The sequence below is a fragment of the Rhineura floridana genome, chromosome 1 (genome assembly GCF_030035675.1).
Source record: "Rhineura floridana isolate rRhiFlo1 chromosome 1, rRhiFlo1.hap2, whole genome shotgun sequence".
NCBI lineage: Eukaryota > Metazoa > Chordata > Lepidosauria > Squamata > Rhineuridae > Rhineura > Rhineura floridana.
In genome coordinates this window covers 267,807,491-267,824,686 of record NC_084480.1, presented here as the reverse complement: position 1 = coordinate 267,824,686, position 17,196 = coordinate 267,807,491, and the positions used below count along the sequence as shown (strand labels likewise).

At 43.8% G+C, this 17,196-nt stretch overlaps 1 protein-coding gene across 4 annotated transcripts in view; it reads right to left on the bottom strand.

Moving 5' to 3' along the window:
• The window catches only part of PREX2 (phosphatidylinositol-3,4,5-trisphosphate dependent Rac exchange factor 2), a 252,350-nt gene that overhangs the window by 30,105 nt on the left and 205,049 nt on the right, over window positions 1-17,196 (bottom strand). For all 4 annotated transcript variants that reach the window (XM_061600721.1, XM_061600748.1, XM_061600730.1 and 1 more), the window contains 2 exons: window positions 7,851-7,917; window positions 4,721-4,911 (listed from right to left, as the gene is read on the bottom strand). In XM_061600721.1, coding sequence (XP_061456705.1) covers window positions 4,721-4,911; window positions 7,851-7,917 — 258 coding nt within the window. The remainder of the gene's footprint in view (window positions 1-4,720; window positions 4,912-7,850; window positions 7,918-17,196) is intronic.

Sequence of the window (17,196 nt, the reverse complement as noted above, 5' to 3'; positions counted from 1 at the left end):
GATGCCATGAAGTCCTGAGCTGCCTCGGCATGGACGTTGACATCCCCCAGTACTAATAGTCTGGGGGATCTCAGCAGTACCTCCGAGACCACTTCCGTCAGCTCAGTTAGGGAAGCCATTGGGCAGCAAGGTGGGTGGTACACCAAAAGGAGTCCCAGCCTGTCCCTCTGGCCCAACACAAGGTGCAAGCACTCCAGGCCAGTGACTGTATGGACATAGTGCTTGGTGAGTGAGATGGAACTCTTATAGACCACAGCAACCCCACCTCCCCGACCCTCAGATCTACCATGGTGCTGAACCAAGTACCCCGGTGGGCAGAGCTGGGAGAGACTAACTCCTCCCTGCTCACCCACCCAGGTCTCGGTTATGCATGCCAGATCGGCTGCCTCATCCACAATCAAATTGTGGATGAGGGCGGTTTTATTATATACCGATCTGGCATTTAAAAGCAGCAACTGGAGATCTGAGAGTTGGCTGAGAGGACAACCAACAACCCTGCGGGTGTGAGAGGGACCAGAACACGGCACAGCCACTACATGTCTAGGCCGCGTTCCCCTAACCTGGCCCATCCCTCTCACAACGCCATACCTCCCTCTGCCCATCACTACGGTAATTGGGCCCCCCTCAAGTCCCCCCGATTGATGAAAAGACCTCTTTCCCAAGCACATATTAAAAACTTACAAACGGACACACAACACACACACACGTCTAACACAATCAGGCATGCACACCAACATTCATTCAGAAACCAAACACACAAACACAGTCCCCTTCAGATGTTCTGTTCTTCCTTCTTGGACTACCGCTGCGGCCAATAAAGGGCACACTGTACTGCACCACCTTCGACGGGGGCGCCAAGCAGCCCAACAATGTGGGCACATCCAAAAAACCCCACGACCCGGTTCCACCGCGCCACACCCGCCGCCCGCCACTCCCCGCCAAATAGAGAGTGCTCCGAGACCCGAAGGCCCAACAGCGGCGGGAGCTCAGTACACAGCCGCGGTGATAGAGACACAGCAGCGGCGAAAATTCGAACCGCAATGGTGGCAGCGGAGGAACACAGGCCGCGGCAGAAGCACAATGATGGCAAAGAGGCACAGTCAACGGCAAAAGGAACACAGCCGTAGCGAAAACTGCCGTGATGAAAACTCAAGCCGTCATAGAGCGTAGTCCACGACGAAAAACAGTAGCGACAGGGAAGGAGGAGTCCCAGCAAAAAGCAAAGAGAGAAAGCCATGCCGCAACGGCGACAACAGGAGGCACAAGCCACAGCAACAGGCAAAGAGAGCAGCAACAAAAAGGCACGAGCCGAAGAGGAACATCTCTCACTCGACCTCAAAGCGCCAAGAGGAACGTCTCTCACCCGACCTCACAGCACCTGGCTCGGCAGTCAATGGTAAGCTCACACCCGTTCAGAGTAGTTCTTACTGTTGGCGTTCTTCCAGCCAATATCTCCTTGCGCCAATTAACGCGACCACAAATTGTGAAGGCAAAAATAGAACTGGCCTCCTGAGGCTAAGGGAAAGCTAGAGGATTCAAGAGAAATCAAACAGTGCTATTTTGCCTTCGATCACAAGGTGGAGCTGAAGTTCCACCTGACCTAACAGCATCGCACACACACACACACAGCAGAAAAGGGTCAAAGATTCCAAAAGTCCAGTAGATTCATCCACTTTCCATACTGAGGTGAAAGATTGCTTGTACTTAACTGAAAAGAAAAGATGATTTTGTTGCCAGTTCATAATGGACATTTCCTGTGAATGTACACTGTTATTATACACACAATCCTTTTAAACTGCATGTATTCTTCCCCTTTTATTCTTCAATATAGAAGCCTAGGATAGTTGAGTCCATTCAACATTTAACCCTGACTGACCAAGGTCCCTGTCCCCATGCTGGAAGTTCTATATACAAGTAAGGCAGCCCCCTTGAGACTAACACAATCACAAATTCGCTGGGGAGCATACTCAATGCACATCAACAAAGCAGGGCTTATTTTACATGTTTGTTTCACCTTTCACACATTCAAACTGAGCAGCTGAGAGGACTTTAAAAAACCTCAGCAGGACATACAGATTTCAAAAGATTATTAATTCGTTACTGCTCCAAGAATGCTTGCATTACTCTAAAAATAAGGTCTAGATTGGATTTCACTAATTAGTGACCTTTAAATAAATTACTTCTTTATTCATGAGAAAGTGAAAACCACTCAAGGTTTCATATAAAATGCAGAGAAAAGGGACTGGGTTTATATTCTTGAAACTGCCAGTTGGATTCTCACTTGTAAGTTGGCCTCAGATACTCTCCAGTGCCCATCCACAAGATGGCTTATATTCCTCTCAGACCAGCAGAAGGCAGACAAACATGGATCCTGAGGTCCTTTAGAATATAAACTCCATAACTTGATATTTTGCAACTTCTACAGCTGGATATACTTTCTGGTACAAACTAGTGATCTGCTCTGTTACAGGAGCCCAGGGTGGCAAACAAAAGCACTACAAGCTTTAAAACAAACTTTAAAACACATTAAAACAAAACATCTTTAAAAACATTTCTTAAAAAAAGCTTTCAAAACATCATCTAAGATAAAAACATTTTTAAAAAGAAGGTTTAAGAACATATTAAAAAACCATTTCAACACAGAAGCAGACTGGGATAGGTCTCAACTTAAAAGGCTTGTTGAAAGAGGAAGGTCTTCAATAGGCACTGAAAAGATAACAGAGATGGTGCCTATCTAATATTTAAGGGGAGGGAATTCCACAGGGTACGTGCCGCCACACTAATGGTCCGTTTCCTATGTGGTGCAGAACAGACCTCCTGATAAGATGGTATCTGCAGGAGGCCCTCGCCTGCACAGTGCAGTGATCGACTGGGTGTATAAGGGATAAGACGGTCTTTCAGGTTTCCTGGTCCCAAGCTGTATAGGGCTTTGTACACCAAAACTAGAACCTTGAACCTGACTTTGAACTTCCAATAATCTATTGGAAGAAGAAAAAGATGCATCTGGACTTTTAAAGCTTTATTAATGAATGAGCTGCCACAAAGACCATTTTTATGTGGTGCACTGATTATCAGTTTTGAGCCCAAAGTATGCTGGTGGAAATAGCTCACTGTGGACACTAGTTCTGATGTACTGCACATATTTCCCAATATGGAGAACAGCTAGCAACATATAATAAATAAGGCTGAAAAGGCAGCTGAGGTGAAGCTAAATGGTTCCATCTCTTTGTTGTAAGATCAGGTAAGCACTTCTCAGGGAAGTGAGAGTTTACCTTACAAGTGCTGATGAGGTGATCCAAATGAATTGTTTCCGCCATGAGGTGCAGGTTTGTTGGTAAGCCTTGTAGCCTACTAAGAGAAACTGCTTGCCACCTTCTGCTAAGGTAGAAAACATCTGGGAGTCTCCAGGAAGAGGTGTGGCATTTCTAGAAGCAGCATCCTCCCAATTAACTTTTGTTATGTTAACTACCTCCAACTCAACTGAAACCCAGCTTGTAGAGTGGCACCTGAGACAATCTAAGTAATTTTATTAGCTATTCAAGAGCAACACTAGGGTAGAGTAGTTCACAAGGAGATAGCTCTTCACTGATTTTGGGACAGCAACATTTTAAATGTATATTTTACATAATGTCAGAAAATAATATTTCATGGTCTTATGCTAAGCCAATAGAACTCAATTCATGCAACAAAGAATTCATCTACTGGAATATTTGACAGCAACTCTACATCTCTGGTGACTCAGGCAGTGGAAATGATTATGGGAGCTATCCTTTTGTCATTTCTAAATTTAATGCAGCAGATTGTAAAATGTTACTGCAAATAAAATTTGCTAGAATAATTCCTGCAAGATTTCTGCTAGTAGATAAATGAAAATCCAATTGTTTAGAACCATTTTGCACATGGCTGAGTTAAGAGTACATTTTTAAAATGGGAAGGATGTATTGTTTCTATTTTGCATTATTTTATATACAGAACTTTTACAGTAAGTGTAAATGTGTCTCCTAGAATATCATCCATTACACTTGTAATACTTTTAAATAATGATTTTAAACAATAATAAACATATTTCCAACTGCTGTTAAGCATAGCTGCCATGTATTTCAACAGGGGATTCTTAAGGCTGCTATCCTATATCCACTTACATGATAACGCCACACTGAACTCATTAGAATTACTTCTATAGACATTATTATATTTATTAATATTATATTTCCATTTATAGACCACTTACTATCTGAAAGACCTCAAAGGGGTTTACAATGTAATACACAAAGTACAATAAAAACCATATCAAATTAATTTACAAAGCAAAATACACAAACAATATCCATATACATAAACATAAAATAATGTATAAGACTGTGCTGTAAGTCTTCCACTGAAATAAAAATTCTTAACACTGCCTGTATTGTTGGTTTCTGTTCTCAAAGTCTTCTACATTATCTCATTAACCCTTAGAACAGCCCTAGAAGGTAGGGCAGTATTTCCCTGTGTTGGATATAGAGAAAGGCTGAGAGCTAATGGCTTGTTTAAGGCTATCCAGTGAAATAATAGCTAAATTGAGATTTGAATCAAAGACTTCCACCTCACAGGTATGCTCTTAAACAGTTATACCAGCTGTACACACGTTCTCTTTTGAACAAAAAAATGTTTAATAAATCATTATTCTTGAAACTGGATAGCAATGACAGCAATCAAGAAAATGGATAAATTATCATACCGGTGAACTCCACTGTTGCACATGATGATATGGCAAGCTCCAAGTCTGCTACAGAGTTCTGAAGAGACTGACAGTAGCCCAACTCCCGAAGCACTGCAAGCTGTGTAAGCACAGGTTGGTGTGCGCTTGGATCGTATGAAAGACACCATTAGTCGATAAAGTTCATCCAGAGTATTGACAGGCCGCATCAGCTGCAAAAGAGTGACAAAGCTGCTGTCATTAAAATACATTCACTGCCTCAGAAACAAAAGTAGTGATTCCAAGCTCAATGAAAACCTGATTGTAGCTATCCTTAATGACCTGAAGATAAATTCAGAGCATAGGTTGTCTTCAGGATACCATACTATCTATCTGCACTTCGCGCACAAGATCAATAACTTTAGGTCCCATCGGGTCAAAAAAGAGCCAGAAAAAAACTAAGGAAGCAAGAGGACGTCAAAGCAGTAGCTGGACCCTTACCAATTATGTAGCAAAACAACAAAGCTCTTGTTCTTTAATTGGACAATTACAGGGAATTAACAATAGACCTTTTCTGAACAGGCAGATTACACTTCCTAGAGGGCCAAATAAAGGCAATGGAACTAATGAACTGCCACACTTTATTATAACAATTATTCTTTCTGAAAATACCTTCCCATGTTCTCAAGGCAGGTTTATAGTTCCAGAGACTTCAACTGACTTCTGCTGCTAACCATTCCTTCTGCCCTTTCTATCCTATTCCTGATACTTTTCTCTCCTGTTGGTTTCGTACTTTAAGGTCCATGCATATGCATCCCCCAGAAAGGCTACTTGTAAGGGTGCTACTTGTTTACACAAGTCAGCTGTTCTATGTATGAACAGGGGCATGTGTGTGCATCTATAGAGAAAAAAAATACAACAGAAGCAGCAGCACAAGAAACTAAGGTATAGATTTAGTGAGCTTTGCATCTTGAGCAACCTGAATCTCTAGAACACAACACACTTCAAAGGTATAAATAAGCTATGGCAACTGGCCCTTTATGAGAAATTGACTCAAGAGTGCCAGAACGCTTGGGGGAAAATTAATTCCAACAAGTTTACAGCTATATGGTATTCCTTTTTCTGCTTTGCTATTTAAGGCAGATCTGACAGAAAACCATCCCCAACCTCTTTCTCCTTTTGGTTGGATTCATTTCATAATACCTCTTGCTAACCTTGCAGCTTAGTTCTTCATTAAGTTTATAGAAAATGACATTGTTTGTAACAAAAACACTTCAAAGATAAAATAGAACCCTTTGCAGTCCTCTTTCAGCATCTACTTTCATGGTCCCACAATGATGATGATGATGATGATGGACTGCCTTCAAGTCAATTCCGACTTATGGCGACCCTATGAATAGGGTTTTCATGGTAAGCGGTATTCAGAGGGGGTTTACTATTGCCTTCCTCTGGAATTATTTATTATAGTAATTATTATTTATTTATTAAATTTATATCCCGCCTTTCCTCCCAGAAGGAGCTCAGGGCGGCAAACAAAATCACTAAAAGCATTTTAAAACATCTTAAAAATAAAAGACTTTAGACATATTAAAACAAAACATCTTTAAAATTTCATATGAGTTGAGTTGAGTTGATATTATTCAACATCTATATAAATCCTTTAGTGGCCAAACTCACATCTATACCATCGCACCCTCCAATCTTATCATCTATCCCGAGATCCTGCCTGTTATACGCAGATGATATACTGCTTCTTTCACAGACACCCATTGGCCTTAAAAGACTGTTGGCAGCTCTGACATCCTTCTGTTTTGAAGAACTAACAGTTAATCGACAAAAAACCAAAGTTCTTGTCTTTACTAAAAAAAAGACAAAACACATTTGGAGGATCGATAAACTGCCGATTGAGCAAGTGAAAACTATCAGATACCTTGGTATTGTATTACAAGCATCAGGTTCCTATCAGATGCATATTTCCTCCTCCCTGCTAACTGCCAGATGTACAACAAAGGCCTTACTATCTTTCTTTTATACCAAAGGGGACCAAATCATCTCTCCAGCCATAAAAGTATTTGTTGCTAAAATTCTCCCACAACTCTTATATGGGGCCCAAACTAGTACATATACTAACTTTTCCAAACTAGAACCCATTCAAAACTCCTTTTTAAGATCAATATTAGGAGTTCCTACTTGTGTCCCAAATTACATATTGAGATTAGAATGTGGTCTTCAATCTATTGAGTCTTGTGTATGGAAATTGAGAATATTATTATGGCTGAAATTGATTTTTAGTCCCATAGGTCTGGCTCCGCATGTACTTTCAGATAAATGTTGTTCTCCTTGGGGAAAAAATGATCCACGATAAACTATTAAACCTAGGTTTTTCTCTGCCTTATATTTTCCATCTGGGTTATGATTCTGCTCGTGTGATAATCAAACAACGACTTAGAGACATCGATTTCCAGCATCACTTACTCCTTGTAAGGAAACAAAGACATAATCCAAAGTTTTTCACCTTAATGTCATACCTCTCAACTCTGGAACTCCCCAACTATAGAAGGGCTTTTACCCTAATTAGATTAAACATACTCCCATCTGCTGTATTGTCTGGCAGATATAACAAAACCCCATATTCTGAGAGAATCTGCCCCTGTGCTGATGGAGAAATTGAATCGAATGAACATGTTCTTCGTTGTATATTTTACCATGATATAAGATATGAATTAATTGCGCCTATTTTGTCACCTTTTCCAGCTAAAACTGATTCTTTCTACCTAGATTATTTATTAGGTGATTATAAACCGGAGGTGACACTTGCTGTTGCCAAATTTAGTGCTGCTGCTATTAAACGTAGGAAAATAAAGGTGCAATAATTTAGTTTTAATGTTTTCTTTCTGTATACTGTTTTTACTTGAGTATATATTTTTCTGCTGTTAAATCAAAATGATCCCATTTATACTTGTTTATACTGTAATATTATTTTGTATTGAAGGGTCAATTTGACTGTAAATAAACTCAACTCAACTCAACTCATATGATAAATCCATTTTTTTAGCTTATTATGTCCCAAGAAACTATATTTTTTCTTGTGGACAACATGCACTGCAATATTGCTCCACGGCAGAACTAATTCAGATGAAATGTTAATTGAACACATAACATTTTGGTTTACCTTGTCTATATAAGCAGCTTTTGAGGTTGAATTAGGAGGAAGATTTGACTTGTCCAGGTAAAATGCCCTGAGAAAAACAAACATCTACAATATATTGATGATTCAAAAGCTTTTATAATGTACTTTTAAAGCAAAGACCTTTGGCCTATTATGACTTTTTAAAAACATTCCAGCACAAAGAAAGAACTACCATATAAATCAGTGAAGAGTAAATATTAATTTAATGCAACCCTCCCTTGAAACTTATTGTGAAAGTATTAATAATTTTGAGGCAAGCTGTCTTGAAAATGAAACACACCCACCATATGGTGTGAGCCAAAGCTTTTATTAAAATAAAATATGCTAAACCTTGGAAACGGGTTTAGTTAAAAGTTGTAGAAAGAAGTGCTACAACTTCATTTTTTAGATGTCACTTTTTCTTCACACAAAACATGGTGATGGGCCTAAAGTCATCTGAGGAAAGATTGAAGATGAGGGAGTTTACCATGCTTAGCCTTGAGAAGAGACAATTAAGAGACTGTATGACAGTCATCTTTAAATATTTGAAAGACTTGTCATATGGAAAATGTGAATTTGACCCTGTTGCTCGAGAGGGATTAAAATTGCAAGAAAGGGGATTTCAACTAGACATAAAGAAGAACATCCTGATGGTACATTCTGTTAATCCATGGAACAGACTGCCTTGGGAAGACGTTTTTAAGCAGAGGCTGGATGACCCCCTATCCATGAAGCTGTAGAAGTGAATATCCTGTGTCTTACTGAGCACAATAAGACCTTCACTAGCCATTGGAACTTCCAGGAAGCTGGGGAAGAGGACTCACTATCATTGCCCTTCCAAGCATTTTCCTTTTTACTGCTATTGGTCTCCTCTGGAGGAGAGAAGAAGGAGCCAGTTGTAAGTCATTTAGCCTGGAGAGAGGATACCTCCTCTCTGAACCATCTAAGCCAGGCTTCTTAGATTCCTTGGAGTGCAGCAAGACGAGCACCTGTTGGCTTTTTTCTTTTTCCCCCCTTTGTACTTATGTATTTAAATCTAGATTATGTCTTTTGTACTATTGAATTTATTTTGTTTGTTAAAACATTGGGTTTTGTTCTATTTGAATCTATTGTTATGTTTTGTAAACTGACTTCTCTTTGTATTTTGTGCTTTGTATTTTGATATATTTTGAATGTTTGTAATAAGCAGCTTTGGGCATAGCTTGCTGTGGAAAGGCGGCATATAAAAAACTCAATAAATCAACAGAGGGTTGGAATAGATGACGTCCCTTTCTGTTCTATGTTTCTATGAAAATGGACCATTGGTCTCACCTGAAGGGTGATTTTCCTATGAGTACGGACATCACAGCGGGTATTAGCTCCACCTATCGTGCGAAGGCAAGAATGTCTTTGAAGTCAAGACTAGGGGCATCAGGCCCCTCCCACTCTCCAGTTCATTCGCAGCGAGTCTAAGGAGAAATATCTAAAAATACAAGAACAAGGCCAACAGGCCTGGCAGCAGGAAAATAACACAATAGTACCATGCATAGTAACATGATTCCAACATAGCGGTATAACAGAACTAGAAGTCTTGACTTCACTCTTAAATTTAAATATAATAGCGTAACAGTAATATATAACACATTAGAAAATATATAGTCATCCTCCAACTGGGAGGGCCGTGATGTCCATACTCATAGGAAAATCACCCTTCAGGTGAGACCAATGGTCCATTTTCCCTATGAGTCCGGCCATCACAGCGGGATGTACCAGAGCAGCCCATACAGGGTGGGACACATGCTAGTCCTGATTAAGAACCTGTTGCAACACTCGTCTGCCAAAAGAAGCGTCAGCAGAGGCATAGCGATCAATTTTATAATGCCTTATAAACGAGTGTGGGGTAGACCAGACTGCAGCCCTACAAATATCGGCAACAGGAGCATTAGTGGCAAAAGCAGCCAAAGTGGCAGCTGACCTGGTAGAATGAGCCGTTATACTAGCTGGAACTGACAGCTTCAGAGACTCATATGCTAAAGTAATACATGCCCTTAGCCAACGGGATAAGGTAGAATTGGATACTTTATGTCCCATAGACCTTGGATGAAAGGATACAAACAGAGACTCCATTCGTCGAATCTCTTGGGTGCTAGACAGGTAGGTCTTGAGAGCCCTCCGGACATCTAACGAATGCCAAGCCTTCTCGAGAGGATGGGTAGGATTCAGGCAAAAGGAAGGCAAAACAACGTCCTGGTTGCAATGAAAAACCGAATCAACCTTGGGACGGAAGGAAGGATCAGTCTTCAGCACAACCAAGTCCTTATGGAAGACGCAGAGGTGTCGAGCAGAAGACAATGCGCCCAACTCCGAAACACGTCTGGCAGATGTGATTGCGATCAGGAACAAGACCTTGAAGGACAGTATACAGAGGGGCACAGTCCTGATGGGTTCAAATGGAGGGCGTTGCAAGGCCTGCAGAACTTTCGGCAAACTCCATGAGGGAAACCGATGGACAACAGCCGGAGAGCGTAGGGCGACTCCCCTCAAAAAACGTTTGATGAACGGATGTGAGGAAATAGGAGCTCCAGTAGAGGACACTGAGAGAATGGACGACAGAGTGGACGCATGTCGGCTTAGAGTGTTGGGTCTAAGTCCCATCATGAAGCCGCTATGGAGATATTGCAGCACCTGTTGCATGGTGGCCTGGGAGGGATCGTGGTGCTGGAACTGGCACCACTTGGAGAAAGCCACCCAAGTATGTTGATAAATACGAGTGGTAGATGGTCTTCTCGAGGCCAAAATAAAATCAATCACAGCGTCAGACAGGCCAGCTAACCTCAAGTGTCCCCGTTCAAATGCCACGCTGTTAGATTGAGTCAAGTAGGGTCCTGGTGCCATACTGGACCCTGGGATAGGAGGTCTGGCCTGACTGGAAGTGTCCAAGGCTCCATCATTGGCATTGCCAGAAGATCTGAGAACCACGGTCGGCGTGGCCAAAATGGTGCTATCAGAACCAGCTGTGCCCTCTCAGTTCGCGCTTTCCTCAAGGTTTTGGCTAACAATGGTATTGGAGGAAAGACGTACAAGAGACCGTCTGGCCACGGTATTGTCAGAGCATCTATTGCTTCCGCTGTTGAATCCAGGTATCGGGCAAAGTACCTGGGAAGTTGGCAATTGCGACTGGAGGCAAACAGGTCGATTGAGCATTCGCCGAACCGACTCTGAAGACGATGGAAAATGGCTGGGTGAAGTTTCCATTCCCCCAAAAAAACCTGTTGTCTGCTGAGCCAGTCTGCTGTCACATTCCAAATCCCTCTGAGATGTTCTGCTTTCAGGGATTGTAGATGATGTTCTGCCCAGACAAAGATGAGGGAGGCTAGGTCCTGCAGAGGACGAGACCTGGTGCCCCCGTCTGTTCAAATGTGATTTTACACAGGTGTTGTCCGTTCGAATGAGGACATGGTCCAAAGGGAACAGAGACTGAAAATGAAGTAGAGCTAAATGTACAGCCTTTAGCTCCAGCCAGTTGATGTTTTGAGTCTGCTCTGTGGTGGACCAAACCCCCTGAACGTACTGGGAGTTGCATTGGGCTCCCCAGCTGATGAGACTGGCATCTGTGGTTACAACAGTTCTGTGTGGTTCTCTGAACGGCGTGCCCTTGGAGAGGTGTTGGGACGTCGTCCACCAGCGGAATGATAGGCGCAGCGCGGGGGTCAAGTGAACTTTGCGATGGTTGGAGCTGGCAATGTCCTGTTGAAAGGGCAGTAGAATCCATTGAAGATGCCGAGTGTGGGCTCGAGCCCATGGCGCAATATGGATTGTAGAAATGAACATTCCGAGCGCCCTGGCTAGAAGCATGACATCTGCTGATGTTTGTTGCATCAGGGACCTTGCGATGCTTGTGATGGCAGCGATGCGATCTGGAGCCAGGAATACCATTGCCTGCAGGGTGTCCAACATTGCCCCTAGATGTAGTAGGCGTTGAGTTGGTTGGAGATGGCTTTTGTCGAAGTTGACAAGCCAGCCGTAGGTCTCTGCCCTGGAAGCATCGGTTCCAGGAGCCCCTGAATGAATTGGGGTCATAGGATCTGAAGTTGCGGCCTCGTCCTCCTGGCTGCGTTCCTCGAAAGGGCTGGTTAGTACGGAAGGAAGGAGATCGCCTGAAAGGCCTGTTGTTGATGTTCTGGACAGTGGCCAGAACCAGTTTGTGGGCGTCTTTGGGATCAACCAGCACTGCCTTTAGAGCTTCCTCGCCGAAGAGTAACGATCCGGAGTAAGGAGCCCTGGACAGATTCATTCTGGCTGCCCTGGACAGATTCATTCTGGCCGCTGAATCAGCTTGCCAGTGGCGAAGCCAGAGGGTTCGTCAAGCGACTATCTGAGCCGTCATGGCTCGTGCCCCCAATTGAGTGGTATCCAAGGTGGCATCGGCCACAAAAGCTGCTGTCTTACGCAACTTTACCAGTGACCTTCTGAGGGCGACAGGATCAGGGGTAGTGTCCTCTAGAAGATCATCTAGCCACATCATAGCTGCTCTGGAGAAAATGGAGGCTGAAGTGGAGGCATGCATGGAGAGGGCAGTGGCCTCATGATTTTTGCGGAGGGCGAAGTCTATTCATCGCTCAGTAGTGTCCTTTAGTTGGGATTCCCCTTCCCTGGGCAAGAGAGAACGTGAAATGAGGTGAGCGATTGGTTCATCTATGCCAGGGACATCTAACTTGGTGGCAAAGTCCGGAGCTAGGGCGTAAAACCTGTCAGCCAGGTTCTTGAAGCGGCGAGAATGGAATGGGTGAGCCCATTCTTCAGAGGCCAATTTGGCAATCGGGTCCGGCACCGGAAGGTAATGTTCAGTAGGTGCAGGGGATTTGAGAACCTTGGCCCCTTTGATGGCTGGGGTGGAGGAAGTTGAAGGCGCAGTCTGGAGACCAAGGGTATTAACTACCCTGCGTGCCAGGGGCTGATAGTCTGAAGCATTAAACAAGCGATACGATGTATCCTCATGATCTGAATATTCGCTCCAGTCATCTCCTTCAATGTGGTCAGTGAAGGATGACTCCTCTGCATACGAGGCTTCGTCAAAAACTCTGCCTCTGGCTACATCAAAGGGGTTAGGTGAACAGGAAGGATGAGCTTCATGACATGCACGTTGGTCCATGTTGAGTTGGGGTATGGCAGGAACTTGTGGTGGTGACTGCATTTGGGTGAAAAATGCCAGCATGGCTTGAAGTTGGAAGAGGAAATCAGGGGATGGCAGCAGCCCAGTTGTGGTAGATGTTTGTGCCTGAGTGGCTATTGGAGCAGATGTTTGGGACGGTAAAACGGAGGGAGGCTGGTTAGGCGAAGGCTGAGTGTGGAAGCCAGCAAAATCTTCCTCGTCAGAGGAAGCAGCAGGGGAATGAAGTATATCGCTTATGTGTGCCTGAGTTGCTGTGGTAGTGGTGGGGGTTGGCACAGAGGCATAGCGTGGCCGCTTTGGTTTGCTATAACATGCTTAGGCTTAGTCGCCTTAGAGTGTTGCGGATGGGCTGTTTGTGACATGCCTGGCTGATCTGGTTTGCTATGGCTTGAAAGATGTTTTGTCTTAGCCATTGCTTTAACATGCTTAGGCTTAGTCGCCTTAGAGTGTTGCGGCTGGGCTGTTTGTGACATGCCTGGCTGATCTGGTTTGCTATGGCTTGAAAGATGTTTTGTCTTAGCCATTGCTTTAACATGCTTAGGCTTAGTCGCCTTAGAGTGTTGCGGCTGGGCTGTTTGTGACATGCCTGGCTGATCTGGCATCATATTGACTGCTTGCGACATGCCTGGCTGTTCTGCCATCTTATATTAACTTGGGTGCAGTACACGGCCACAGAGGGGGCAGGATGTAAAGACCCGAACTGGCACAGTGTACGACCACAGAGGGGGTAGGATACACTGGCAGATGGCTAAGTGCACGGCCACAGAGGGGGCAGGATGCACTGTGGTATCAGCGTTAAAACAATATAGGCTGTGTAATATAGGCTGTATATTAGGCTTCGTACACAGCCACAGAGGGGGCAGGATGTACAAAATATAGTTCAGATTAGTGCTGTAGGCTGGATTTCAGGCGTGGTACACGGCCACAGAGGGGGCAGGATGTACTGAATATAATTCAGATTTATTACAAGTCAGGCACTGATATTAAAGCTCCAGCCTTGATGATACTGAATATAATTCAAATTTAGTACAAGTCAGCCACTGATATTAAAGCTCCAGCCTTGATAATACTGAATATAATTCAGATTTAGTACAAGTCAGGCACAGATATTAAAGCTCCAGCCTTGATAATACTGAATATAATACAGATTTAGTACAAGTCAGCCACTAATATTAAAGCTCCAGCCTTGATGATACTGAATATACTTCAAATTTAGTACAAGTCAGCCACTGATATTAAAGCTCCAGCCTTGATAATACTGAATATAATTCAGATTTAGTACAAGTCAGCTCCAGCCTTGATAATACTGAATATAGTTCAGATTTAGTACAAGTCAGCCACTGATATTAAAGCTCCAGCCTTGATAATACTGAATATAATTCAGATTTAGTACAAGTCAGCCACTGATATTAAAGCTCTAGCCTTGATAATACTGAATATAATTCAGATTTAGTACAAGGCAGCCACTGATATTAAAGCTCCAGCCTTGATGATACTGAATATAATTCAAATTTAGTACAAGTCAGCCACTGATATTAAAGCTCCAGCCTTGATGGTACTGAATATAATTCAAATTTAGTACAAGTCAGCCACTGTAAATTTGTGTGTAAGGAAGCCCTGTAAGTCTGTCTACAACACACATACAACACACATACAGATAACTTGCAGGGAAGGTATCCATTGGTTAATAAAGGGGTAACAAAAAAGGCGGGAAATTTGAATTCAACAAAAATGGCGCCCAGAAGAAAGAGCGGGAAAAAATGATCCGAAAATGGCGGAGGGGGAAGAAGCAATGGCGGCCGACTGGTAACGAACTGGGGGAAGGGCTGCCCAGCACAGTCTCGCAGGGGGAGGCGCGGGATCTATAGTCGCACTTGCGGCTCTAAAAAACCCCAAAAGGAGACTGCCGAGAGACGCCTGTGTCGGGAAAGGCAGCAGGAGGGAAGCCGCTGTCGCCGCCGAGTAAAGGGCTCTCCGCGGCGAAAATTAAAGTCACGGAGAGAGAGGGAGAAAGAGAGGGCAGGAAGCCGCAGCCACAAGCTCCCACCTGGGAGAGAACCGCAGCCGCGGTCTCTCCAAAAGCTCCTCAGAGCGCTGCTTGAGACAGCCCAGCAGAAGGAAAAAATAGAGCCGCGAGCTCCCGATGGATGCAACAGAGCCAGGGGGAAAGCTCAAAAGCGGGCAAAAACGAAGAGAACCGCAGCCGCGGTCTCTGAGGGGACCCTCAAACAAGCCTCAAACAAGTAAGGGAAATAAGCTTAAATAAAAAACGGACAGAAACGAAGAGAACCGCAGCCGCGGTCTCTGAGGGAACCCTCAAACAAGCCTCAAACAAGTAAGGAGATATGCTGAAATAAAGGCTCAAAAAATAAAAGGCTTAAAATTGGCCAAGAAACGTAGAGAACTGCAGCCGCGGTCTCTGAGGGAACCCTCAAACTTAAATGGAAAGTTAAACACAAACAGGGAAAGGAAGGACTTCAAACAAATACGCGAAACTTAGCTAAAAGCTACTTGCTACGCTTAAGATCCAATCTTGTTCGTACGAAGGCAAGAATGAACTGGAGAGTGGGAGGGGCCTGACGCCCCTAGTCTTGACTTCAAAGACATTCTTGCCTTCGCACGATAGGTGGAGCTAATACCCGCTGTGATGGCCAGACTCATAGGGAAAATGTCAACTTTTATTTCAGAAAATACAGTTCCCTTTGATAGTGCCACGTCCATTGTTTCTTTGTTGCGAGGAAGTGGTAGATAGGAAACCCTAACCCTTTCCCCATCTTGGCATGAGCTGGCCTCAGGATGGACTCTGGGGGCAGGGTGCTTGATGGGCTTGGGACAGTGAGCCCTCCTCTTTCTGCTCACTCAGTTTGCCTGGACAGTGAGAGGGCAGTGCAGAAGAGGGATGGGTGAAATGCCAGGATGTATGAGGCAGTTGGGAATGGGAGGGAAGGGAGCATGCTGAGGGGAGGGGCAAAGAGACCTGCTGGAATGCTACTTGACTGGGCTGGCCTATTGGACAAAATAGCAGGGTTGCTATTTTGGAGTGGTACCAAAAGAGCTGATAGGTCTATGTAGAAGCCAGGCTATTGGTTCATGTCACACTTCTCCTAATAAGTTCAGGTGCCTTGGGGGGTAAGGGGGCTTCTCATTTTCCTAGTGTAGGGTTGTACCATGGATTCAATGAGCTATTTCTCCTGACTATGGATCCTTCAGCAACTCTTGTGCTCCTGGCATTTATGGCTGAGTCTTAGGGCTGAGGAGTGGAGGGAAAGACAAATGCCCAATGATGTGCCTGACTGCTATCTGCTGCAATGGCTGAGTGGTTACAGAACTATTCTGTGGCATTTGCAGTACATGATTGAGTCTCTGGACTGGATTCCCCCTTCCAAAAACAGAGGATGACTGGGGCTTCTGCTTCCCAGTTCTATACCCTATGGAGTAAGCTAGTGGAGATTGCTGCTGTCACTGTGCATCTCTAATTAGCCTTGTTTTGTGTTTTGGCAAAACAGTCTTTCCTTCACTGGTTGGATCTTGAAACCTTGTCCCTGGAGTGCTCTCTGCAAGCCCCCTGCCCAGGGAGCTCTGTGGATACTGGATGGTATTTCTTCTCCTTGCTTCCCTTTGTGGTTCTTGTGCTCATCAAACTGTGCTTCTGAGGAGAATTAAAGGACTTGAACCCTGCCTGGGGATTAGCTCTAGCAGAATAACTGGTGGCTAAGCCAGTAGCTGGTTAAGTGGGGGATACTGGGATGTCATCTTGCAAACTGTATGTGGTGTTGCAAGGGGGTGTGGTAGTGGTTTGTCCTCTTTGCTACGAAGTGTGTATTTTTTCCATGCCTTCACAAGCTGAGCACACATTGGATTTGGCAGTCATTTTACCAGCACAGCAGCAGTGTGTTCCCTCTCCCAGTATAAGTACAGAACTGCTCTGCTGTAACACCAGATTAGTTTCAGAGTGTAACCTATGAAAAAAAATGAAATAATGTCTTCCACCAAGTAGTTAATACTTATAGAAAATGTGAAAAGTACAACACATGGCTTTTCACAATATTATCTTTGGTATTTCAGAGAACATGGCAAGCTGAGGACAGCATACAAATTTCCAAAGCACTTCACTTAATTACTATATGTTTGTTTAGGACCTTAATCCAATTTTATGAGGCAAGCTAATGGAAAACTTGGAAAAATGCCCCAAACAAG